General features: G+C 54.7%; 5 protein-coding genes across 5 annotated transcripts; 1 reads left to right on the forward strand and 4 right to left on the reverse strand.

The window, feature by feature from the left end:
• Positions 1-1,559: 1,559 nt before the first annotated feature.
• Positions 1,560-8,311, reverse strand: bop1 (BOP1 ribosomal biogenesis factor). The gene is made up of 16 exons (XM_086171515.1): positions 8,200-8,311; positions 6,499-6,658; positions 5,625-5,813; positions 5,448-5,549; positions 5,202-5,356; positions 4,324-4,441; positions 4,144-4,245; positions 3,856-4,068; positions 3,618-3,779; positions 3,405-3,555; positions 3,202-3,334; positions 2,945-3,128; positions 2,582-2,873; positions 2,172-2,256; positions 1,996-2,103; positions 1,560-1,922 (listed from the first exon to the last, which is right to left on the reverse strand). Exons 2-16 carry the CDS (start codon positions 6,637-6,639, stop codon positions 1,769-1,771), a joined length of 2,289 nt encoding a protein of 762 aa, XP_086027641.1. The 5' UTR covers positions 6,640-6,658; positions 8,200-8,311; the 3' UTR covers positions 1,560-1,768.
• A 1,811-nt stretch (positions 8,312-10,122) lies between these two features.
• Positions 10,123-11,359, forward strand: jtb (jumping translocation breakpoint). The gene is made up of 5 exons (XM_086171518.1): positions 10,123-10,359; positions 10,424-10,464; positions 10,563-10,648; positions 10,733-10,812; positions 10,896-11,359. The coding sequence occupies exons 1-5, from the start codon at positions 10,271-10,273 to the stop codon at positions 11,050-11,052; spliced, it is 453 nt and encodes a 150-aa protein (XP_086027644.1). The 5' UTR covers positions 10,123-10,270; the 3' UTR covers positions 11,053-11,359.
• Positions 11,360-11,510: 151 nt separating this feature from the next.
• glmp (glycosylated lysosomal membrane protein) lies at positions 11,511-13,684 on the reverse strand. The gene is made up of 7 exons (XM_086171516.1): positions 13,566-13,684; positions 12,951-13,109; positions 12,764-12,862; positions 12,530-12,688; positions 12,241-12,456; positions 11,909-12,168; positions 11,511-11,835 (listed from the first exon to the last, which is right to left on the reverse strand). Exons 1-7 carry the CDS (start codon positions 13,653-13,655, stop codon positions 11,667-11,669), a joined length of 1,152 nt encoding a protein of 383 aa, XP_086027642.1. The 5' UTR covers positions 13,656-13,684; the 3' UTR covers positions 11,511-11,666.
• A 450-nt stretch (positions 13,685-14,134) lies between these two features.
• cct3 (chaperonin containing TCP1, subunit 3 (gamma)) lies at positions 14,135-18,911 on the reverse strand. The gene is made up of 13 exons (XM_086171519.1): positions 18,807-18,911; positions 17,798-17,859; positions 17,664-17,714; positions 17,531-17,593; positions 17,354-17,450; positions 17,156-17,273; positions 16,882-17,068; positions 16,661-16,810; positions 15,322-15,454; positions 15,126-15,207; positions 14,865-15,045; positions 14,413-14,790; positions 14,135-14,327 (listed from the first exon to the last, which is right to left on the reverse strand). The coding sequence occupies exons 1-13, from the start codon at positions 18,832-18,834 to the stop codon at positions 14,235-14,237; spliced, it is 1,623 nt and encodes a 540-aa protein (XP_086027645.1). The 5' UTR covers positions 18,835-18,911; the 3' UTR covers positions 14,135-14,234.
• A 708-nt stretch (positions 18,912-19,619) lies between these two features.
• Positions 19,620-23,239, reverse strand: LOC147219526 (protein disulfide-isomerase A3-like). Its single transcript, XM_086171520.1, has 13 exons — positions 23,027-23,239; positions 22,830-22,908; positions 22,621-22,738; positions 22,439-22,546; positions 22,204-22,333; positions 21,959-22,072; positions 21,740-21,865; positions 21,492-21,674; positions 20,922-21,030; positions 20,608-20,736; positions 20,335-20,414; positions 20,186-20,243; positions 19,620-19,976 (listed from the first exon to the last, which is right to left on the reverse strand). The coding sequence occupies exons 1-13, from the start codon at positions 23,191-23,193 to the stop codon at positions 19,887-19,889; spliced, it is 1,491 nt and encodes a 496-aa protein (XP_086027646.1). The 5' UTR covers positions 23,194-23,239; the 3' UTR covers positions 19,620-19,886.
• Positions 23,240-24,706: the final 1,467 nt, after the last annotated feature.

The raw sequence follows: 24,706 nt of genomic DNA on the forward strand, positions 1-24,706 counted from the left end.
GACAACATTGAAACCACTGACCATATATTTTTCTCGTGTGAAAAAGTACTTTTGGGCTAAAAGTCAAAAATGGGTTGAAGATAATTTTCCATCGTCACCAGTTTCCTTCCCCAGAGATGATATAACATTTGGTTTACTTTTAAGCAACAAAAGGGATGAACTCTGTGTCAGTGTTATTTTAGGCCCGGCCAAGTTCTTCATTCACAAAAACAGAATGCAAAAATGTTCCCCAAATTTTACCTTCTTTATAAACGATTTTGAATTATATAAAAAATCCTTAAAACTTGTGGAAAAATCCAAAAACCAAAAAATATACAGGTTGATGTCCAAGATTCCTTGTGAACCACAAAGTTAAATACATGTTATATTCCCTTTGCAAGTTTTAGTCTTTTTTTATTTTATTTATCCATCTATTATTTATTATCTTTTACTTTCTTTTCTGTCTAGCGTTATAAATTTCTCACAAACCGTTAACACTGTTAACTTCTGATTACATACAGAATGAATGTCCTTCTGTCCGTTGCTTCCTCATCCCTGGTTGTTTCATTGACATTCAGTTCTACCTTGCCATGTTTATTTGTATATATGTATATTTATTTATGCTATTTGTGTCCAATAAAACAAATAGATCTTGCTGAGTTAATGAAAAGGATGAAAGTAAACAGACATGCCCGGAGCTGCTCGCGTCCGGTCAAACTGGGTTCCCCCAAAGAGGCGTCTCCTCCTGGAGGAACCGACCTCCTGCCGCCTGGAGGTGCTTTTGCAACACTTAGCTGTTTCCCGCCCGGCCCTGTGGCGTCAGCGCCTCGTCCTCCACGTGATCCACCTCTGATGGGGGGGGCTGAGGACCTCCTCTCAGCGAGAAGGTCCCGGCTCCCTTCCAGAATCCAGAACCATGCAGGAGGTTGATGGAGCCTGAAGCCGTGGCGTCCCTCACACCGGGACGGGACGGAGGGAGAAGGTCCTCATTCCAGAGGTTCACCATTACACCGGAGGTTTTATCTTCTGTGAAAAGAACAGGAGTCCCATGGAGATCACGGAGGTCCTTCCAAGTAGAACCCTGAAGAAGAGCAGGCGTCCATTTTCTGAAACGTCGAACCAGTCATCGGCCTTCAAGACAGAAGGTCTGATGTTTCCAGGTCCAGCCTGAGACTGATGGACCAGAGTCTCCGGAGGAAAACCCCCTTGGTCGTTCCAGAAGGGTTTAGGGATCAGGTAGCCAGAGCAGCAGCTGAGTGTGTGTGTGTGTGTGTGTGTCCAGATAGATCTTTAGCTTGAAGACGTGTTAAGATAAACATAAGCACTGGTTTGGGGTGGATCTTCTCCAGTAGCCCAGCTTCTAGGAGAACAATGTGCTTCTCATCTTCTTCTGGTTGTCTGACAAACAGATCAGAAGCAGGTCCACAGCTTAACACACACACATGCACGTGCACGTGCACACACACACACACACACACTCACTCACTCACTCACTCACTCACTCACTCACTCACTCACTCACTCACTCACTCACTCACTCACTCACTCACTCCCCTCAATCTGTTTCCCAGCCTTATAGATGTTTATACGTTTATTGGAGCACAAGGTTCCTCTGTTGGAGGTCCCACAGACAAATGAAGACAGGAGGAGGTTCCTCACATCTTCTACATACAATAACAAACGGCAGGGGTAAAAAACACACGCTGGTTTCCCGGCAACCCGAGAGGTCCTGCTAGATGAACGGGTCCTAGGTGAAGAGTCCTAGGTGAAGAGTCCTAGGTGAAGAGTCCTAGGTGAAGAGGCGGATGGTGGCGTCCGCTCCGGACGAGAAGACCCAGGGCTGCGTGGGGTGGAAGGTCACGTCCAGGACGCCCAGGTCGTGCGTGATTGAGTGACCTCTGAGGACCTTGACGGGGACGATCAGCGGGTTCTGGAGAAGGTCGCTGTGGAGACACAGCTGGTGAGCGGGGGCGCGGTACAGGGAACACTAGAAGGTAGTGCTGGAAGAAGGATTACTTGTAAACCGTCCCGTGGCAAACGATGACCGTCCCGTCGTCAGACGCCGAGGCGAAGAGCGGGTAGGTCCGGTGGTAGGCCACGCTCCTCACCGCCTTCTTATGGTGCCTGCACACAGGAGACATGAAGGTCCCGTGGAGGCCGGAGGCCTTCAGCCGGGACGGGCAGGTGCCTACCGTAACATCTTGTAGGGCTTGGTGGAGAGGTCCAGGTCGAACCAGCTCAGCCGGCAGTCGTAGCTCCCGCAGATCACATGATCACCTGGAGACCAACATACACGTTAGGGAGGAGGTCCAGGGACCAGCCACACCTCAGGGAGGAGGTCCAGGGACCAGCCACACCTCAGGGAGGAGGTCCAGGGACCAGCCACACCTCAGGGAGGAGGTCCAGGGACCAGCCACACCTCAGGGAGGAGGTCCACAGGACCAGCCACACCTCAGGGAGGAGGTCCAGGGACCAGCCACACCTCAGATCAGACCCCACGCCAGGCGAGGTAACAAAGGTGAGTTCAGAGGGCAACAGTTCCAACTACACCGTTCTCAGAGGACACAGCACACCAGGGGAGGTCAAAGGTCGTTCGAATCACCTCCAGGGTGGACCGCTATGCTGGAGATCCACTTGGCGTTGGCGAGCAGCTTCTTGGTGGTCTGCTGCTTCAGCAGGTTGTAGATGCGGATGGTGCGCTGCGTGGCCACCAGGAAGTAGGGTCTGATGGGGTGAAAGGCCACGTTCTGGACGAGGCCCTGGCTCCTCCTGAAGGGGTTCTGGCTCCGCCTCCGGCTCATCTGGTGGATCAGCACCTGCAGGTGGCTGGTGTTGTCGGGCATGACGGACGCCAGGTAGTCGCCCTTGGCGTGCCAGGTGACCTGGTGAACGGCCTGGAGGAGGAGCCCCGTCGTCAGCTCGGGATCGGTAACGAAGGAAATCCACCCGCTGACGGGTCTCTGACCTTCGGGTGCCGGAGTCTGATGCGGATCCCCTGGCCGAGCTCCTCCCCCTCACAGGTGCTCCAGGTGACGGGGCCCTGGACCTCCGAGGGCTCGGCTTCCTGAGGCGCCGCCAGGAGGCGCTCCGACGAGGAGACGGTGTGTTTGTCCGCCAGCGCCGGAGATACCACCAGGACCGAGGACTCCCTGAAGACCGACAAGCATCAGCGCGGGGTCACCACGCCTCCTGACACGTTAGCGCACCAACACTCTAGCTTACACGGCGGCGGCCAGCAGGCAGATGGAGGGGTTCGGGTTCCAGGCCACGCTCTTCACGGCTCCGCCCACCTGGACGGTCTTCATGCAGCGGGACGAGCGGACCTCCCAAAACCTGATGGAGCCGTCGTCGCTGCCTGCGAGGAAGCACCGCGTCAGTCCCCGCTGGCGACCTCTGACCCCTGACCCCGAGGACGGCCCTCTCACCTGAGGCCAGCCACTGTCCGGAAGGCGACACGCTGATGGAGCGGACCAGGCCGGCGTGGCCGCGGTACACCAGACTCTGCGTGGTGGGGAACGGCTGCAGGTCACGGGGCTTGGGGAGCTTGGGGATCAGGTCTTCAGGATCCACGTTGACCTGCCGAGAGACGAGGGTCAGGGACCGCCGAGCCTACCGTGCGGCGGCGGCGGCCGGCTTACCCTCATCTTCCTCTGCCGGGGGCACAGGTAGAGGTCCAGGCAGCGCTCGAAGCGCTCGTGGATGAAGCGAGAGAAGGCGGGAACCTGCCGCAGGCTGGAGAACTTCCTGGGAATGAAGGGCAACTTCCTGTCCTCGGGGTCCTGCTGCTCCCACAACGCTCGCTGCAAGGAGAAGGAAGGGAGGGTCACGACGGCGGCCGCTCGCCAGGAGACTCGGACCTCGGCTCGCGGCTCGTACCTCCTCCTCGGAGAACAGGAACTCGGGAGGAGGATTGTAGGACTCCTGGTGACCTGGAAGAGGAGTCTTGGGTGCCGGCAGATGCATTCGATGTCTGGCCAGGATAGACGAGTCCTCCTTGGCCCACAGGTCGTAGTACCGCTCCCTGCTGTCGTCCTTCGCCCGCCGAGGTTTGATCCAGCCCATCTTAATGGCGTGGACCAGTTTGGAGACCTGGAGGAGACGGATGCCATCAGAACCGGAGTCCTGAAGAACGGGTGCTCGACAACGGTGGCTTCTCCTCCTTACCTTTTCCTTCTCGATGAGTGACGGGATGAAGCTGCGTTTGTCTTCGGGGCGATTGGTGACCGGATGAATCATCACCTCGGAGCTGAAGAAGTCCACCGAGGGCTGAGGGACACGAAGGTCACATGAGGAGCGAGGCGGCGGGACCTCGGCGAGTGTTCAAGCAACGGGTCAATGACCAACCTCATACTCGTTGAAGTTGACGTCTCCAAACTGGCCTCTTTGCAGACGCTTCACCAGCTCCACCTGTTCGTCTGACAGGACGATGTCACTTCCTGTCTGCTTGTCATGAACAGTTTTCCTGCAAACATACTGAAGATGTCAGGCCCATGATATCATCAGGTACCCTCTGCACCTGAGGGACCATCACTACCTCACATACCCTAAGTGCTTCATGCACCTTCAGTACTTCAGGTATCAGCAGTACCCAAAGTACCCTGAGTATTTTAGGTACCCTCAGTCCTTCAGGTACCCTGAGTACTTCAGGTACCCTCAGCCATTCAGGTACTCTCAGTGTTTCAGGTACCCTGAGTACCTTTAGGTACCCTGAGTACTTTAGGTACCCTCAGTCCTTCAGGTACCCTCAGTCCTTCAGGTACCCTCAGTCCTTCAGGTACCCTCAGTCTTTCAGGTACCCTGAGTACTTCAGGTACCCTGAGTACTTCAGATACCCTGAGTACTTTAGGTACCCTCAGCCCTTCAGGTACCCTCAGCCCTTCAGGTACCCTGAGTACTTCAGGTACCCTCAGCCCTTCAGGTACCCTCAGCCCTTCAGGTACCCTCAGCCCTTCAGGTACCCTCAGCCCTTCAGGTACCCTGAGTACTTCAGGTACCCTCAGCCCTTCAGGTACCCTGAGTACTTTAGGTACCCTGAGTACTTTAGGTACCCTGAGTACTTTAGGTACCCTCAGCCCTTCAGGTACCCAAGTACTTCAGGTACCCTCAGAGCCCCAAACACAAACATCATCTTAGCCGAATGAGTCCTGGTTCCAGCAGCAGAAGAAGGAGTCCAACATCCCAGAATGTGTTTCTGATACCAGGACAGAGCTAATAAGACTCACCAGTAGTCTGGGTTCTCCATCTTCTCCAGAAACTGGTCAAGCTCATCTTGGTTCCTGATTGGCTTATAAATCTTCTTCCCGTCCAGGTCGTAGCCCACATGAGGGAAGTCCTTGTACCACTCCATGGGGATGTTTCCCACCGTGTTCCTGATGTCCTTCAAACCGGAAGATTACAGTTGTGTCAAATAAAACTCTGGGAACGTCAAAGGAACGAACAAGTCATGTAGGACGAGTTCATCATCTCACCTCCTCATCTGACGAGTCCTGCTCATACTCATTGACTTTCTCCTCCTCTTCAGCTTCCTTCTTCTCTGTCTCTCCATCCATCACCTTCATGTTGTTCTCTGTCTGCATGAAAATCCATCTGCTGAAATTCTGGGAGGCAAATGTTCTTCAACTCAGGACCCGGATCAGATGAAGTACCTGTTGTGATGCCTCCTCCTGTTGCCGCTCCTCCCCCTCCTCCTCATCATCATCATCATCGTCGTCGTCATCGTCCTCCTCGCTGTCACTGCCGGAGTCCTCCAGCCCAGAGAAAACACTTTCCTCACTGTCTGAAAGGTCCTCCTCTTCATCCTCTCCGTCTGCAGACACCTTCCCGAACCTGAAGATCTGAAAGTACAACCGTACGCCATGGAGAAGCCCGCTGATTTGAAAGCATTAGAACATTCTCAGCCTCTTCTCATTCTGCACTTTGACCACAAGCCGTGCATTTTACGCAAAGTTGAGAACATCTTCAGACACTGTCTCCACGTCGAGGTGAGACCTTTTCCATGTTATTCGTCCTTATCGAACCCAAGAGCTACAGCACCATCCTGTAAACACAGGGAGGTCCAACTACATCCTGAGAACATCTACCTGGTCTCCAGGCTGAACATGAGTTTTACCTTCAGAAAGAGGCTAACCAGCTCTCTCAGCTGGAAACCAGTTCCATCCCCTTACACACACACACACACACACACACACACACACACACACACACACACACACACACACACACACACACACTAAAGTCAGCAAACCCCTCCCACCCCCTATCCCCATATCCCTCAGCTGAGGTCTACGGTCTCGTTCAGATGTCGCTTCAGAACCTGATTCTTCCGTGTTCGTCGTCCTCCTGGTCTTCCTCCGGGACCAAGGAGAGTCCCGATCCGTGCCGGCCGAACCCCGGGACGGTTCGGCTGCCCTCCCGAGCCGGGCCGCTGGATGGTGCCTAACAATTCCGGGACTTTCCTGGGAGTCGGACCGTTCCTAGCCTGTTAGCCTGCTAGCAGCTATCTCTTCTAGGGCGACTCACCTCCTCCTGCTCCTCCTGGTCCTGCTTCTGCTTCTCCGGCTTCTCCTGCCGCTCCTCTTCCTCGCCCCTCTTCTTCTTCCTGCTCTTCTCGGGGACTTTCTTCGGCGCCTGTCCCTCCTCGTTGCTCCGCTCGTCCGCCATCTTCCCGGCACGTGTGATGCTGCGGGTCAGAGGTCACAGCGAAACTTTATTGAACCCCGACAACAACAACAACACAGGGACTTCCGGTCGGCGCAATAAAGTTTTATCATCATTCACATCAGAGGTTCTCCTTGTGTGTGACGGGCTGAGGAGGTCCTTAGTGTTTAATCTTTGTGTGTCTGTGTAGTATACGCGCATAGAAATTACAATAGAAGAATTATAATAATTATTATTAATAGAAGAAAGAATTTATCCTTTATTAATCCCTTGTGGAAAAATTGGAACCCATCATGGGTGAACCATGAGCAGTAGGCTGCAGACACATAGCTTTTTGATTGTTGTATATATGTATATTCATGTCTTACCCCTGGCTAAACAGATTTGTTAAATATATATATATATGTTCATAAAAAATAGCAATAATAATGTGTGTGTGTATACGAGTATTTTAGTTCAACTCTTAATATGGCTTTTTAATTGCTCTCTCTCTCTCTCTATGTATATGTATATATATATATGCACGTGTATATGTATGTGTTTTCCCTGGCTAACCAGATTTGTTATATATATATATTTGTTCATAAAAAATAGCAATAATAATGTGCGTGTGTATACGTGTATTTTAGTTCAACTCTTAATAAAGCTTTGTAATCGCTCTATTAAATATGTTCGCGTGTATATGTATGTGTTTCCCCTGGCTAACCAGTTATTGTGTGTATAGTTGTTCATAAAAAGTAAGGATTTGCCTGTATGTGTAAACTTGTATTTCAGTTCTTCTCTACATATGGCTTTTTAATTGCTGTATATCTCGACATGTGTTTATTTCTGCGTATCCCCTGGCTAACCAGATTTGTTGCGTCTCGAAGGGCGGGTCGCTGACGTCACTTCCGGTCAGACGACGCGGGGCCAAGCCGATCCCGGCCGTATCCTTCCGGGACCCGTCGATCGATTATCGCCGATCGATTTCCAGATGCGGTGGCTCGTGCTGCTCCTGCTGCTGATCGTGTGCGCGTGCGCGCCGGCGTGCCTCGGCAGCCTGCCGACGCCCGCGCCCCCGCCGGCGCGCGCCTCGTCTCCTAGCGACGGCCGGCGGCGTCTTCCGGGTCTGTGCCGGCGGCTGAGGAGGCGCAGAGTCACCGTGCTGGTACCGACCGGGGGGGATCACCGGGGGCCGAACCGAACCGACCGGCGAGCAGAGCCGCCTCATGTCCGCCGCCTTCTCCTGTCTTCCAGTGTCACCTGGAGCGGTTCTGCTGGAGGGGTCGGAGCCCGGCAGGCCAGGCCGGGCAGGCCGGGCAGCGGTGCCCCTGTCCGAGGGGATCCAGGTGCTCGCACTTCTTCATCCGCACCCACTGACCACCTCGACTACCTGCACCGCACCGACTCACGAATGTTGGGATTCACGCTTGTTTTGAATGAATTCCAGGGTTTTTCCCCTGGAATTGACCGGGAACGGTGAGTTGTGTTGACACGCGTGTTTCCCCGAGCAAAACGCTCCGGTGCCCGGGGAACCCCGTGTTTACGCTGTGTTTGTGACAATAAACGCTTGGAATCGCACACCTTTGCTGTCTCCGCGTGGATCCCGTCCACTCGTGTCCCGCTGGATGAAAGAAGAAGACTCTCTCCTCTGTCGGATCCCGGAGCAGCCGTGACACGGACGGTTCGCCGCGGGCTGCCAGTCCACGCTGACCGTGTCGCCGCGTCCACGGTCCTGGTTAGCATCGGCTAGCTCTGATGCTAAGCCGTGGCACGGACGTGGATTTTTTATGGTCAAAGCAGGTGTTTGATTTATTTAAGACCTTTTAAGACGGACTTGAATTCTAGTAAAACACTGGCCACGTCCCTGGGTTACAATGTATTATTAATTGCGATTTTTGAAGAAATAACGTGTGTTTTTTACCAACACATCCCAGTATGAGACAATATTTTTGTCTTTTTTTCTCTTTAATTTCATTTTCAATTTTTCATTTTTTTGATGAGATTTGAATTGACTTATTTTTTTGTCCATATTTTTATTGAGCTTGTAAAGTTTATACAAACAAAACATATACACTTCGCGTCCACATACCGAGTGGTCACGGCAAAGCGCTGCAGCGGGAGCTGCCGGAGCAAACAGGCCGAAACAACAAATCTTAACAAGTCAGCTGTAATCAGATTATAGTAACGGTGAGCCCCGTGTAATCCCCCGTGTGGCACGGCGGTGAAATGGTTTTCTCAAGTATTTCTTTCCCGACATTTTGCAGGGATTGGGCACCAAACGATGCCTTCTAATCTCTCGCGATGAGTAAGTGTCCCCTGGCCGGCGAAAATTAGTCTGATTACAGGTCCCTCCGGAATGATTCGGTGATACGGAGGAAATACCGGGGCTGCAGAGCGGTTTAATTTTTTTATAAGACCTTAAAACACTTGATAGCCTTAACCTTGACAATTTATATTTTATTGTATTTACATTACATTACATTTGGCAGACGCTTTTATCCAAAGCGACTTACAATAGAGGACATAGGGACTGCAAATAACACTTGCAAATACAAGATGCACAGGAAATATACAGAATAGTAAGCTTGGGTTTTTTTTTTTTGTTTTTTTTTTTGACAAAGACATACACAAACGTATACACACACACACTGCATAGTATTTCTTATTCTCCCTCCTTCCTACTATTATCTATTACTGTTATGTTTTTGCTTGAAACTCTTGCACAACAATTTCTTTCGGGATAAACAAGGTTGTTCTCATATCTCATCTCATTTCTTGCGGATCACGGAGAAACGGAAGCCTTGTTGTTCTGAATTCTGTTTCCGGTTAAAACCAGGAGACCTTTATTATGAAGGGCGCTACCGGAAGTGACGTCCGCACGGTGCGTCTTTCCCCTGTCAGCGTGAGTCCGCCGTGGATCCGGTCGTCGTCGGGAGATCCAGGTAGAACCCGGTTTCACCGGCAGCCCGCGACCCGTCCCCGTCCGCCGCCGGTAAACGGCCCCTTCCCTTTCCGGTTCGACCGTAAAATGGCGGCGGTTCCGACGCAGGACGGTGAGTTTGCCCACGGCAAGCTAGCGTTAGCATGCAGTTGCTACGGATGTGACCGTAACGGGCTGTTCGCGTCCGAAGCGGCTTAAATGAGCGGAAAGTGTCGGAAAGTCTTCGTGTTCCCGAGTGTCGCGACGTCCCACCGCGATGCAAGCGAGCTATTGGGACGTCAACTTGCGCCGATCGCGCAACGAGCTAAGCTCCATCACAACAGCTAGCATCCCTGTTAGCTAGCCTGCTAACCGTAGCGCTGACGTCTTTGTTTTGAAAACAGGAGTCCTTTTCTTAGGCGTCGGTTTCGGAGCCCCGGGAAACACGTCCCGGGGTCAGGGTGACCTTTGCCCCGACGCGACCCCCGGGTTGGACCCATACCCCTCTGTGATCGGCTGACTGATCCCGTTACCCTCGCAGGTTTTATCAGCATGAAGCCAAACCAGCTGGGAGCCAATCAGAAGCCAGTAAGAGTCGGCGGGTAACCGGTCCGAAACCCGTCCGTCAGGGATCCGGAGCCGATCGGGACCAGCGGGTCCGGAGCCAGGGAGAGTCCGCGGGTCAGGAGCCGACCAGGGGGCAGAGTGGCGCCGGGAGGCCGCGGCAGGCTGATGGAGGGCGACTGTCGGGTCCCGGTGGCGTGCTGCAGGCCGCGGGTCCTCATCCTGCATGCTCTCTTCTGGGGCCTGGTGTCTCTCAGGTAGGCGAGGGTCAAAGGTCGCGGGCGGCGTCTCGCGGGGTCTGACCGGAGCTGTCTGTTGCAGGGTCTTCGGGGCGGCGCTGCTCAGCGAGGACAAGACCTCAGGTAAGACCGCCTTCCGCTCCGAGGACGCCCGATCTCCGGGTGGGACTATAAGCACGGCGTGGGTCGCCGCCGTTGTAGCTCTGCCCTCTGACCCTCAGGGACCAAGGCGGGAGCGGCGCCCTGCTGGCTGCTGGAGGACTTTGTGGTGACGGCGGAGTGTACGCAGTGCAACGCCTTCCAGATGGTGAGTCGCCGACAACATCATCACCGGCCGGTCAGGACTGCTTGCGAGCGAGTGTGTGTGTGTGTGTGTGTGTGTGTGTTTCAGAGGTCGTGGGTCGCCTGCTCTGTCACTGGGTACGTCGAGCGAATCAACTGCAGCCGCTCCAACAGAGAAGAGTACAAAAGGTCAGAGGTCACGGTGACGCCGGCAGGGTAAGCCCCCCCCCCCCCGTCCACTGAGGAGTAAATAAAGTCTGTCTTGTACTCAGCTGCCGCTCCGCCATCATGGAGGACCACCTCTTCTGGAAGTTTGAGGCAGCCATGTTGTCTCTGACGGTGTTGTTCGCCGTCCTTGTGGTGGCCCGGCAGCGCTGGCTCGACCGCCTGGCCTCGGAGAAGGTCCGCCGTCAGATCGAGTCCATCTAGGACCGGGACAGACCCCGTTCCCCCCAGGAGCTTGGAGACCCGTCGCAGCGGGACTTCCCGTCTGGATTCTACACGCACCCTTAGCCAGAATTTGACTGTGTAGGCCGAGGTGTTGCCATGGCGACCGTGCATTTCACGCCACGACCGCCGGAGGCGTTGTGACACTGTTTGTGAGCCGAGGCCCCTGCAGGTCCCAAAGGTCAGAGGGCGTTCGGTATTTAACTGAGGGCCGAAGCCCCGGCCGAGAACTTTGAAGTCACTCAGACACAATAATGTTTTTCTGCTGCAATAAAATGCCTCTCGTGAAGCCCCGCCATCTTCTCTGACCTCGGAGCGCCGAGGCGTGAAGGCGCCCGCTAGAAGGCTGGGGGCGGAGCTTTGAAGCCGTCCGACCTCGGATCCGCCCTTCACCCGCCTCAGGTCTCAGCCTGGGCTGGAACGCTGCCTCAGCGGGAAAATTGATTTTTAACAAATAATTTATTCACAGCAAAAGTAAAAAAATCAGATTTGTTTCTAAAAAAAATTATTAAAACACCTGAACCGCGCTCCGATTGGCCCGGTCCGCGGGGAGGCGGGGCCTCCCCAGGCCTTAGAGTGGAAGAAAGCGAGCGGCGTCAGTTGATGGGCTCGTAGCCGGAGGCGGCGTCCCTCCTGCGGGAGCAGATGAAGGCTCCGCCCAGCAGCAGCAGCACCAGAGGGGCGCCCAGGCCCACCGCCATGATGGAGGCCACGAGCGGCGAGAAGGAGTCCAGGGGCGGCGTCCCAACGCCCATGAGCAGCGTCCTGCGGAGGAGGAGGAGGAGGAGTGTGACATCTACCGAGACGGACCAATCAGAGAACGCGCGTCTGAACCAACCAGCTGAGGAAGGCGGTGGCGTTGAAGAAGGGGTCCCCCGCCATCCCGTAGCTCACGTTCAGGCCAAACGTCTCCGGGTCAGAGAAGAAAGCCCGGACCAGGGCGGACGGCGCCGCCTCCTCGCCGGCCAGGAGGCGCGGTGAAGAGTGGTTGCACGGAGCCGCCACCTCCAGGGAGGGCGGAGCGCGGCGGTAAGACACGGGCTTCCACTGCACAAAGCCCGGGGCCCCCGAGGGGTCGGAGGTTAACCACTGAGTCACCTGGGGTCAGAGGTCACAGCTCAGAGGGAGGAGGTCACAGGACCGGAGGCAGAGAGGTCACGGGTCACTCGCCTGGAAGATGGAGGGCGTGTACTCGTCGTCGATGGAGCGCCGGACCTCCACCAGGCTCAGAGGAGCTCCGCCCACCGCCTGCAGCTCCAACAGGAACCTGGAGCGTTCGGCCCGAGGCCGCAGGCCGTCCAGGATCACCTCCACCTGGGAGGAGTTGGCGCTGTGGAGGAGGCGGGGCCACATCTGACTCCGCCCCTCTGAGCCAAACACCTCCAGCTGTGACAGGTCAGGGTTTTAAGGTCAGGGGTCGCGCAGGCGGCGTCCGAGAAGCGGCGGGCGGCCTCCTCACCTGCAGGCATATGGAGCCGTTAGCGACGGCGCCGCACAGCCGGGCCGCCGGGCCGGAGAGGTGGAGCCTGGACCAGCTGACCTCCCGCAGGTCGTAAGGAGGGTACAGGTCGGAGGGAGACGCCGCGGCCGTGTCGTTGACGTCATCGAACTCCAACAGCTGGCGGGAAGCGGAGAAATTTACAGCGGCCGTGGACGAAGAGGCTTCGGGCCGAGGCCGAGGGGAACACCTTACCCGGCTGAAGACCAGGCCGGTGCTGGACAGCACGCTGCCCTCCGGCTCCACCCTCAGGCTCCCGCTGGCGTTCTGGGATACAAACTGAGTCCAGTTCACCTGCGGAGAAGAGGCGGGATCGAAGGTCACACCGGCGGCCTCCCCGGCGGCGGAGCAGATCACGAACGGGGCGGACAACAAGTCGGACCGAGACGGTGGAGACGGGGCTGCCGCTGTGGATCAGCAGCAGCGTCGGCGCCCCAACGCTGCAGAACAGGAAGTGCAGCGTGTCCTCCTCCCCCACCGCTCTCACGTGCAGGAGGTCGCCTGGAGGAGCCTCGGGCCCCGGGTACAGCTTCACAATCAGCTGCAAGAGCGCACACACACACACACACACACACACACACACACACGGGTTACTCCTCAGGGCCCTCAAACGCCTTAGTGTTTCAATAGCGTAAAACAAGCCATTTTTGTAGTTCTATTGGTGTCAGCCGGATCCCCTCGTGGGGGATGAGTTGGTTACCATGACAACAATGACCCGCCCCTCCCGTATTTTGGTTCGCGTGATTCAACGTCGGTCTACCGGCGTTCCCGTGACTCGACGGGACCGGTTCCCACGTCCACACGTCGAATGACAGACACGTCGAGTGGAAGCGGAAGGTGCCGCGGAGCCGCTGCCGGTTCAGGCCGAAACTTAGAAGCGTTAGCTTCACTTCCGGTCCGCAGCGACGGGTTCACGGCCCGCCCGCCGGTCAAAGGACCCGGACTACGGCCGTCCGGGTCCCGCCGGCTCGGCTCGCAGACCGGGACCGGTTCCTACCTGTCGTGAGAAGGCCTGGGCGGCGGGCATCCAGCGGCAGAGCCCGAGCAGCAGCACGGCGGCGCGGAGGAGCCTCGTCCCCGCCGCCATCTTTGTTTGGGGCGCGGCTCACGTGACCCGCTTCCCGTCAGCTGACCCGAGTTCGATCCTCGCCGCCATCTTTGTTTGGGGCGCGGCTCACGTGACCCGGTGAACGGTCAAGTGTAAACGAAAAGAAGAGTATTCTTGAATTGAAACTAACCGATGTAGTTTCGAGGTGGATTTGTCTCCATAAAATAACGGATGGCCCTCCTGAGGACGGAGCGGCGAGGAGGTGAAGGGGCAGGTCATGTGACCTGTGGTTTGCTTCTTCCCTCTCCAAGATGATCTGATCCGCAGCTCGGTGTCTCCTGGTCCTCCTTCTCCTCCCAGGAAACTGATAGAACACGGGTGCTTCCTCCCCTCTCCAGATGTTTGCTTGAGCACCGATCACAGTCTCATTGATTAGGGATCTATTGATCACTGACTTCCGTGGAACATCGCAATTCCTCCCATCCGCAGCAGATGAATGACGAGCGGGACACAAGATGTGGAGACGCTTTGGACTTTATTACCGTTTGAGTATCGGACACACACTCACACACACACACACGTAGGAGCAGACACACACTGGGACATGATGGCTGGGGTTTATTCCGCTCCTTGGCCTCCCATGGCCTCCTCTTTGTCCTTCTTTTTGTGTCCGGAGACAATGTCGTCGATGCGCAGCAGCAAGATGGCGGTCTGCGGAGAAAGAGGAGACGTGAGCGTCGGGGGGGGGGGGGGGGGGGGGGAGCTTCTCCGGGAGGCCGGAGGTCACGCTCCTCACCTCCACCGCCGTCTTGTAGGTCTGGGCTTTGACGGCCAGCGGCTCCCAGATGCCCAGGGCGGCCATGTCGGTCAGAGAGCCCGTCTCGCCGTCCACGCCCCAGCCCACGCTGGCGTCCTGCGTGTGCTTGGCCCTCAGAGACGTCAGCACGCGGATGGTGGAGGCGCCGCAGTTCTGGACCAGGGTTCGAGGGATGACCTCCAGAGCCTGGGCCACGGCGCGGTACGGCCACTGCTCCACGCCGGTGAGCGTGCGGGAGCGCTCGCCCAGGCGCTTGGACACCGCCATCTCCACGGCGCCGCCGCCCGGCAACAGGTAGGGGTCCAGCAGCACGTTACGACATACCTGCATGGCGTCCTGCAGGTTCCTCTCCACCTCCTGCGGACAGCGGTCCAGGTTAGGGGCCGCGAGGCCGACGGACACGGCCCGCGGACCGGCGGCTAGTGACTCACGGCCAGGATCTCCTTGCTGGCGCCTCTCAGCAGGATGGTGCAGGCCTTGGGGTCCTTGCACTCCGTCACGAAGGTGAAGTACTCGTCTCCGATCTTCTTGACCTCGAACAGGCCGGCTCCGGTCCCCACGTCCTCCTCGCGCAGCTCGTCCGTGCGGCTCACGATGCGTGCGCCGCACGCCCTGCGAGCCCACGGGAGGTGATGTCATTCCGTGCCCCCCCCCACCGCGGGCGATCGGCCACGGGAGGGACCCGGACCCACCTGGAGATGCGGTTGTTGTCCGTCTTCCTGACGCGGCGGATGGCGGTGATGTTGGCCTTCACCAGGTAGTGCTGTGCCAGGTCTGAGGACCAAACAACACACCGCCAGATTCGTGAGACTCATTTCCAGCAGAACCATCAAACATCTGACCACATCAGACAGCCCTCAGGCGACAACTGCGACCATGCATGAGCACCTGAGATGCCCTTCTCCGTGAAGACCAGGTCCGGCTTCACGCGGATGATGTCCTCGCACATCTGCTGGATGTATTCCTCCTCCATCTGAAGGATCCGAGCAAAGTCCTCCTCCTTGCTGATCTCTATGTCTGTCTGTGGGGTGTGCGCGCACACACACATGCACACACAAACACATACACACACACACAAGCTGTGAGCTCCATGCAATGCTGAACTGAGATGAAGTTCCTTACGGAGACAGAACAAACAGCAGACGTTATCAATGCACCACCTGCTGCTTGTCATGACGTCGTTTCTACCCTGTTCTCCACCTCCCCGCTGCTCCCTCATCAGCCAAAATGTCGTTATCAAAACAGAGAAAAGTAGATAAAGAGTGTAGAATTTTCCAAGAAAAATGGACGACGTCCTATTTATTTACAGAGAAGCACGGGAAACCTTTGTGTTTGGCGTGTTTGCAACAAGTTTCGGTATTTAAGGAATATAATATTCTGCGCCACTACGAGACTCATCAGAGCGATAAATATGACAGCTTGCAAAGAAACTGAGAAGAGATAAGATCATTGAATCGCTGGCAGGTCTGAGGAAACAACGTCCACTTTCACCCAAAGCTGAGAAATCAGTGCAGCAGCGGTAAAAGCCAGCGAGCTAATTGCTAGTGAAAATGTGCAATTTAATGTCAGTCACCAGCTTCACTACAAAAGAGTATGTTGGAATTCTACTGTTCATGCAACTCCATGCATTTTCAGTATGTGTTGTATGTCTTTGCATGTTTCATGGATGAAGTTTACACATTTACAGGACAGGTGAATATTTCCTTCCCTACACATTTAATAGCACCCTTTTTAGTTTGTAGGGTGTAGGCAGGGATTCAATTTAGATTTTATATGCACATGTGGAAATGGTTTAAAAATCCCTTTCTTTATAAGGCTCATTTAATCTTGACAAGCAATACAATATCCTTCAATACCAATTACGTGTTTAAGTTTTGTGCCTTTGGAAAATCAGTGGGATCAGTTGCAATGCAAACATGTGAATGATAAAAGTAAACTACACATTTGTCTCAGGAAATATGAGGTGTTTCATGAAGTGTTTTGTGAAAGGATTGTTCATTCAATTTCAAGATTGTCCAAATGTCCTTGTACTTCTTTACACCAAAACAAGATATTTTGGTTATTTATAGCTGAGAATGCCATCATTTTAATGGTCCGGCCCACTTGACATCTACCTAGGCCGTATGTGGCCGCCATGAGAAATGAGTTTGACCCCCCTGATGTAGAGTGTGTACACAACGTGTATGTGTGAGTGTGTTCTCAGTGTGTGGTCTCAGAGTGGCGGTACCTGGCTCTCCCCCTTCTTGTACTCCAGAGAGCAGTCCAGAAGGACGATCCTGGGCTCCTTGATGGAGCGTTTCATTCTGGGATGCGTCACGTCCTTGTTGATCATGACGCCCTTCAGGACGCACGAGTCCTCGATGATGCCTCCAGGGACCTGGGTGAATACGAGGGTCAGAGGCGCGTACGGCCGCTGTAGCGCCGGGCGAAGGCGAGGACGTCACCTACCTTCTCCACCTTGGCGTACTTCTTGATGTCGATCTCCTTGCGGCCGTTGTCGTCCAGCTCCACGGTGAGGACGGCATCCAGGGCGATGTTGCAGGCCAGCTCCGACCAGCGGCTCAGGGCTTTGGTGTTGATGGCAGAGTGCACGATCTTCAGCATCATGGAGCGGTCGGACGTGTCCACGGGCGTGCTGGGGTCAAAGGTCAGCAGAGGGTCAGGGGATTTGGAGCGATAAAACGGGGAAACATCCGAATGACTTTCTGATGGAAGCAGTCACCTGATCTCCTTCAGAGCTTCCAGCATGTCCTCCAGAGCCCGTCTGTAGGCGCTGATGATGACGGTTGGATGCATCTGCTGCTCAAGGAACTGCTCCGCTACAGATAGCATCTCCCCGGCTAACGGTCGGACAAGCACACGCACACGTTGTCAGACGTGTTTGTGACGGGCTCAAACCTCCGCAGGCCTGATGTCTCACCCAGGATGATGACAGACGTGGTCCCATCTCCGACCTCCTCGTCCTGAGTGCGGCTGATCTCAATCATGGACTTGGCGGCCGGATGCTGCACCTGGATCTGTGCGTCATGGAGATGGAATACATTGTCGTTCCGGACCGAAACCATGAGCGGACCGCGGCGCGCTTGGCAGGCCTCACCTCTCGGAGGATGGCGTTTCCATCGTTGGTCATTACGATGCCTCCGGTGGGATCCAGCAGCATCTAAACACAAACACACAGTAAGATGCTGAGCCACCGAGCCATCTCACACACTGATCGGCACCCGTCTCACCTTCATCATGGCCCGTGGGCCCAGGCAGGTCCTGATGACATCAGCGATGGTCTGAAAACACACACCATCATAGTTCAACCATGTCACCATGACAACAGTGTCGATGCCCTCGAACAGCTGCGACAGCGACTAACCTTGGCAGCGTTGATGTTTCCGGTCTGGACTTTCCTCCCGGACTCTCTCTTCACATTCTGGTCTGCAGACAGGAGGTCACAGTTAGCACCTAACCCTGGGGATAGCACTGTGATAGGACTGCCATGTCCAGCTGTTCTCACCGCCTAAAGTCCTCGCTGAGTTAAATCTAAGACTTTATCTGTAAGCAAACTCTTTGTGGGCTCATTTTTCCCCAGAATTCTACAGATATCCTGAACGCATCTCCAGGGGAAAAGGATCTAGCTGCTCGGCAGCGCCCCTGCAGGCCGGAGGCAGAATGGCACCCCATCGACTCCTGTCAATGTCGATCGATCTGATATTAGATGTTCCGTCGAACATGACTCGGCAGGTACCGTCTTTCCGGAGCCATCCGAACCGCGGCCTCCGGTCCAGAACCGGGCCGACACCCGCCTGTGACGTCACAATGGGCACAATCAATGGACGTCAATAAAGCCGACTCCCTGGACGAGCACCCTTCGAGGAGCGGGGCGCCTCCCGCCGTCCGGTACCGGCGTGGGCTGCCGGCAACGGTCAGGGCCGGTCCGAAGGAGGTTTCCGGGAAGACCGGCGGAGGAATGAGGCGCCATGACTCAGCAGCTCGAAAGCTAACGGGTCCCTTCCTCCGGGCTTAGCAAGTAACAACGGCAGCTAGCAGCGGCAGCAGCTAGCAGCAGCATCGGCAGCTAGTAGCTAGCATAAGCAGCAATAGTAGCAGCAGTGTTGGTAGTAGCAGCAGCAGCGGCAGCTAGCAGCATCGGCTAGCCCCGGCTGCTAACCGCCTGATTCCCGGACGGGGAAGCTAAGCGTTAGCATGTTAGCGAGCAGACAGCCGGCGTTCCAGCACGTGCTGCGCCGTTAGCTAGCATCCAGACCGCTTTGTGCGGCTTCCGAGCCGCCGCGCGGCGCCGCACCGGGAAGAACCGGAGATCGACGCGTCGACGTTCCGTCCGACACGTTTCCACGGACACGGGCGGGTTTACCGGTACTTACTGAGTACGAGCACCTGCTGGCCGAGCATTTTGACGGACCGACCGGGGAGAGAGCCTCGAACCTTCCGAGGCTGACACGACTAGGGAGGGGCTCGTCGGAGGGGCGGGCTATTGGTCGCCGTTCGGGCCAATCCGCGGGGCGCTGCTCTGTGATTGACAGATATATTAACCAATCGCGTCCGCGAGACGGAGAGGCCGGGGCGTCGAGTTGCGCAGGCGCGTCGTTTTATTGTGAAAATAAAAACTTTTTTCGTTTAACTCGATGAATGTCGCCAACTTCATTTCAATATATTCAGAAATGACATGAAAACATGACAAGTACTGGTGTAATTATTTGGAAAATGACCTCATAAAACAGAGAAGGATGTATGTTTGCATGATCTCACTGATGTGGGTTGACTTGACTGCATTTCTCTGTTTAGTTTCAAACTTGTTTGTGGTTCCAGTAGTCACTAGGCATCAATGTTATTTATTACTCTTGTTACAATTGCTTCACTTGTCACACTTAGGTGAAGTCAAAACACAATATGTCTCATGTTGTCCTGTATTATCTATATGCGTTCATTATGATGTTCTGTCTTTTAATGTTGTCCTGTCTCTGTCCGCGCACAGGACAGTGGAAAACATCATTTCAACTCCTCTGTATGTCCAGTGCATGTGAAAGGACTTGACAATAAAAGCTGAGTTGACTAAATTCTAACTTCGTCCCTTGTGACCTCTGACTTTGGAAAGTTTTCATCAGATTTCATCATCAAACATCCATCAGCACATGAGAAAATACTCCATTCAGGCAATAACTGACAAACTCTTTGGATCAAATAAATAATAATTTACTCATAAATAAAGGTGAATAACTACTGTCCCAGGCGTGTGACATGAACACGTCTGTCCTTCTACTGATGTTTAAATGAGACATCAAATAGTGCGATACATCGAGATGTTAACCAAGTCAAGATGATCAGAACCGTCCCGGTATCCGATCGTGTCTCAGATGACGGCGAGCTCGTCACGGAAGGCGGCGTCAATTGCTGTCGGTCGCCCGTCGTCACGGAGACCGGCAGCAGGCGGGCGGACGTCGGCGTCAGAGTTCTTCCTTCGGCCCGTCGATCACCAGGGTGCGTCCCGCCTCCCTTTGCAGGAAGTGCAGGAGGTCCTGCAGCTCCCGCGGACCCTGGAACCACATCAGAAGTGGATCCATGCATATGGTTCTGAGACACTTCGGACCTCTGGTATTTCAGATCTTTTCTGACTGAATTGCACTTTTTGTAAGTCGCTTTGGGTAAGTGACTTATATTTGGGTAATGGAATGTCATGTAATGTAATGTAATGTAATGTAATTTAATGTAATGGGACCCTCAGCCCAAAAAAACAAGACCTCACCTCGTATCTGATGGGCTCGTCCTTCTGACCCGCCGGAGCCAGGAAAATGCTGGGAAATCTGAGGACACACACACACACACACAAACACACACACATGTCAGTCAGGTCCCTCCCGTCATGTAACCTGTGACGGAGCTCCGAGGTCTCACCCTTGGACGTCGTAGCCCGGCGGGACGTCGTTGTCCACGGCGTTCATCTTGGCGATGAGCACCTTTGGATCCGCCGAGAGCTGCGGGACAGAAGGTCCAACATTGGAAACACCATGTTCCACCACGACTGACGATTCCGATCTGGATGGATCGCTGATCTCAAATGACGGGTCACGATCCTGGAAGAGGATCCCGATCTCCATCCGGACCGCCGGGCGGACCGAGCGCCAGCCCGCCGTGAGGCGTGTGAAGAAGGACATGGAGGCACCGTACCTTCTCAGCAAGACTCCTGAACACCAGATCCAGCCTCCGGCACGCCGGACAGCTCGGAGCGTAAAACTGGATCAGCACATCTTTGCTGGGGTCGTCCACCACCTCACTGAAAGACTCAGCCACCACCACCTGCACACACACACACACACACACACACACACACACACACATACGCACAGGGATTGGCGCATTCCCAAATTTTGGTATTACAAAACTCAAAAAGAAGGATTTTGACCTATGACCTTCAAACACACACACACAGAGACACACACAGAGACACACACACACATACATACACACACACACACACACACCTTGACGGGCTCAGAGTTCCTCTCAGGCAGCGGCTCTGATCTGATAAAACGCTTCAGACGACCAGCAAAGAAATCCTCCAGGAACCTGGTGAGGGAGGAGCCATCTCTCCTGGAACACACACACACACACACACACACACACACACACACAAAGGTACATACATGTTAACACACACGACCACACACATACACATACAAAGGTACATACATGTTAACAAACACACATACACACACACACACACACACAGAGGTACAGACATGTTAACACACACGACCACACACACACAAAGGTACATACATGTTAACACACACACACACACACACACAGACAGACACAGAGGTACAGACATGTTAACACACACACACAAACACACACACACACATGCACACACACAAACACACACACACACACGCAGACACACCCACCCACACACGCGCACACACACACACACACACACACACACACACACACACACACACGCAGACACACCCACCCACACACGCACACACACACACACACCCACACACACACACACCCACACCCACACACACACACACAGGGTTCCGTACGTGAACTCCTCCCTCATGGAGAACTTGTGTCCCAGCCTGGTCCTGATGGTGATGAAGGGCAGGTCTCCTCCTTCTTCCGTTCCCAGGCCGAACTCGCTCTCCAGCTCCGACAGGAAGTCCTTCTTATTGGCCACCGAGAAGGTCAGGCCCCGCCCCCCGAAGGCGGACGCCGCCTTCATCACCCTGCCGAGGGAAGGGGGCGGGGCCTTAGCGGCGCTCGCCGGCGGAGGCCCCGCCCCCCGGCTCACCTGTTCCTCCAGTAGCCGGAGCCGCGGGGGTTCCGGAGGAAGTCCAGCTCGTAGAAGGCCGTCAGAAGGTCTCGTCCTCTGAGGCGGTCTCTGTTCTCCAGGGTCATGTGAGGGCATAGGCCGAAGCTGCACACACACACACACACACACACGCACACACACAGAGTTGTCCAGCCACCCGTTGCTATAGAAACGAGCCGCCGGCGCCGGGGGCCTTACATGTGGTCCCGGATGAAGCGGCGCAGAGACCCGACCGTCAGGTGGTCCCTGAAGACCACCACGTCCTCCTCAAAGCGGCTGGAGAGCCGGGGAGGCCGGAACAACAACACACACCTGGACACACACACACACACACACCACCTTCAGAGCTGATGGGTCCAGATCCAGGTCCAGGTAGTCCAGCTGGTCCAGGTGGTCCAGCTGGACCTGGAGGTCCAGGAGGTCCAGGAGGTCCAGGGCCTCACTCAGAGTCCACGCGGTGCGCTGCTGCCGCCCTCAGATCCGTCAGGTGGGCGAAGCGGAACTGGTCCCTGAGGAGACCTGCAGCCTGGAGGAACTCCAGGAGACCAGGCGAGGACGGGTCCGAGAAGACGCCTACACACACACACACACACACACACACACACACACAGTGAGCCAACCTTGATGCCCCCCTCCCTGTGTATGTGTGTGTGTGTGTGTGTGTCAGCAGACTCGTACCGACGATGGAAGCATCATAGTTATTGGTGAAGGTCTTCAGATCTTCCTCAGTGGTCAGAAGAAGTGAGTCTGGTCCCGCCTGCTTCTTCATGTATTCATAGATGCCCTCTAGCACACACACACACACACATGAGTGCACACACACCTGTCTGCAGCCGAGGCGGTGGAGAAGGATGGGTCACCTGCAGATGGAGGTCCTTCGTAAGAACCTCCGTCCCGGCCGTTCCTGAAGACCCTCAGAGAAGGAAAGCCCGTCACCCCGAAGCGGGAGCAGGTCTGCCTGTTGGCGGTGCAGTCCACCTGGAACACACACACACACACACACACACACACACACACCAATCAGGGACAAAAGCCACGTCACCATGACAACAACAACCTCCTCCTCTACCTTGGCCAGCTGCACCAAACCCTTCAGGAGGGAAGCTGCCTTCTCATAGGATGGAGACATCTTCTTACAGTGAGCACACCTGAGGAGGGAGGAGGGAAGGAAGGAAGGAAGGAAGGGAGGGAAATGAGGAGATGACGTCGGGCAGGTGCGCGCGTAACCCCGCCCCCTCAACTGTCACTCAAACACGTCACCGTTACCATGGAGCGTAGAACGTCACGAGCAGGGTCTCGTGCTCCGCCGCGAGGTAGTCGAAGTCCGCGTCCGCGAGCTCGAGCACGTCCCTGCGCGAGCCCCCCGCGGCGGGCACGCACAGCAGCGCGGCCAGCAGGCGCGCGACGGCCAGCAGGCGCGCGGCGGCCAACATGGCGGCGGCGCGTCCACCCCCCCCCCCCCACGCGACCGGAAGAGACGCGCTGCGCTTCCGGTCGAACCTTCAAAATAAAAGCTCTGCGCCGAAGACGCTCTGCGCATGTCCACACGCTGACGTCACTGGTGGCAAGTCCGGCTCTTTCGGCTGCTTTTTTTGTTGCTTTAATCGATATATGACCAATAATAATGTAACAATATGCACAAAATGAATTCATAATCATTAAAAAAAATGTCTTGTACCACGATATTATAATAGCCTTAATATTTTCACTCTACTTTTAACTCACTTAACCTTTTAACTTTTTTACACTAAGCAACTTTAAAGTGTCAGTTATTAGACAACCTGCCGTGGATCATCAACCCTCTCCTGCAGCGAAGCACCTTCTCGGTGCCGCTGGTCTGGGATCAGCTCCTGCCGGATGGCAGACCAGCGAAACCCTTGTCATCCACAACTGAAAGTGGCTGAAAATCTAGTGCCATCATTTTAACCAGCTCCTTGTCCATTTTTCCTGTCCTGCAGGGGTCAAAGACTTCTCCAAAAACCGTTTCATCGAGCTCTGCGTTGATGTTCGACTCCATAAATCACCCACTTCTGTTCAAAGCTATCCAGGTTTTGGTTTGGGGTGCCGTCCGTCCATTTGGAAGGCCGGTTGGAGTGTGTTGGACCGGCTTGCGGTTCAACCAGCAGATGTAACGTCCATCCTGCCGTAAGACAAGGATATTCGCTTTGCCTTTTTCTTTCTTTTAGTCCCTCAAGTTTGGCTGCACGTATAAAACAAGGGTCATTTATATAACGGCATGACGGCGGCAGGAAGAGAATTGAAGCGATCGCCTCTTGCAGACGATACGAACGTGTTTGTGTCGAACGCGTAGAAAGATTCTCAAAGGAACCACAATAAGTGGGTGTTATTCCGTCTGAAGGAATGCCACCTGTCGGAGATCAGCGGCGTCCCTGTTCAGGATACGGTCAGGAGAAGAGAAAGGAAAACTCCTTAAATCCGACTTAAATTAGGCCCGTCTCACTGAAGAAATGAGGAAAAAGTCAAGCGTGTGGTTGATGAGGCTTTGCTTGACAAAGATCACATCTCACCGCCTTCGCGTTGAACTCAAATTCCCGACGATCCTGATAAACGACCTGAGAAATGAGCAAATGTTGCACGTGCATTATTACCTTTGGAACAACAGGAGCGTTCGGTTTTAAAGGAAAGGTTATATTCTAAAAGCTGCCTCCACAACGGTATGGTTGTGGTTCCACAGCTTCTGAAGGTTAAAGGTCAGTTGTTCTCATGTCAATAGTTTATTGCTAAATTGGGTTTTGCGGTTCCACAATGTGCACGTCTCTCCCCACAAGTGTTTGGCGGCTGCTCGTTGTGTCTCCGCGGCAGGGCGTCACACCTCACTGCTGGACCACATCTTCTGGATGGGTGGATGCTACAAACCACGGCCGTTTTTTGCTCTTCTTTATATAAGGATTTGAATTGGAATAAAAGGCTGAGCAGGAATAAATT

This window comes from Fistularia commersonii, chromosome 24 (genome assembly GCF_037954325.1).
Source record: "Fistularia commersonii isolate RoL2024-O1a breed Wild chromosome 24, RoL_Fcom_v1.0, whole genome shotgun sequence".
NCBI classification, from domain to species: Eukaryota; Metazoa; Chordata; class Actinopteri; order Syngnathiformes; family Fistulariidae; genus Fistularia; species Fistularia commersonii.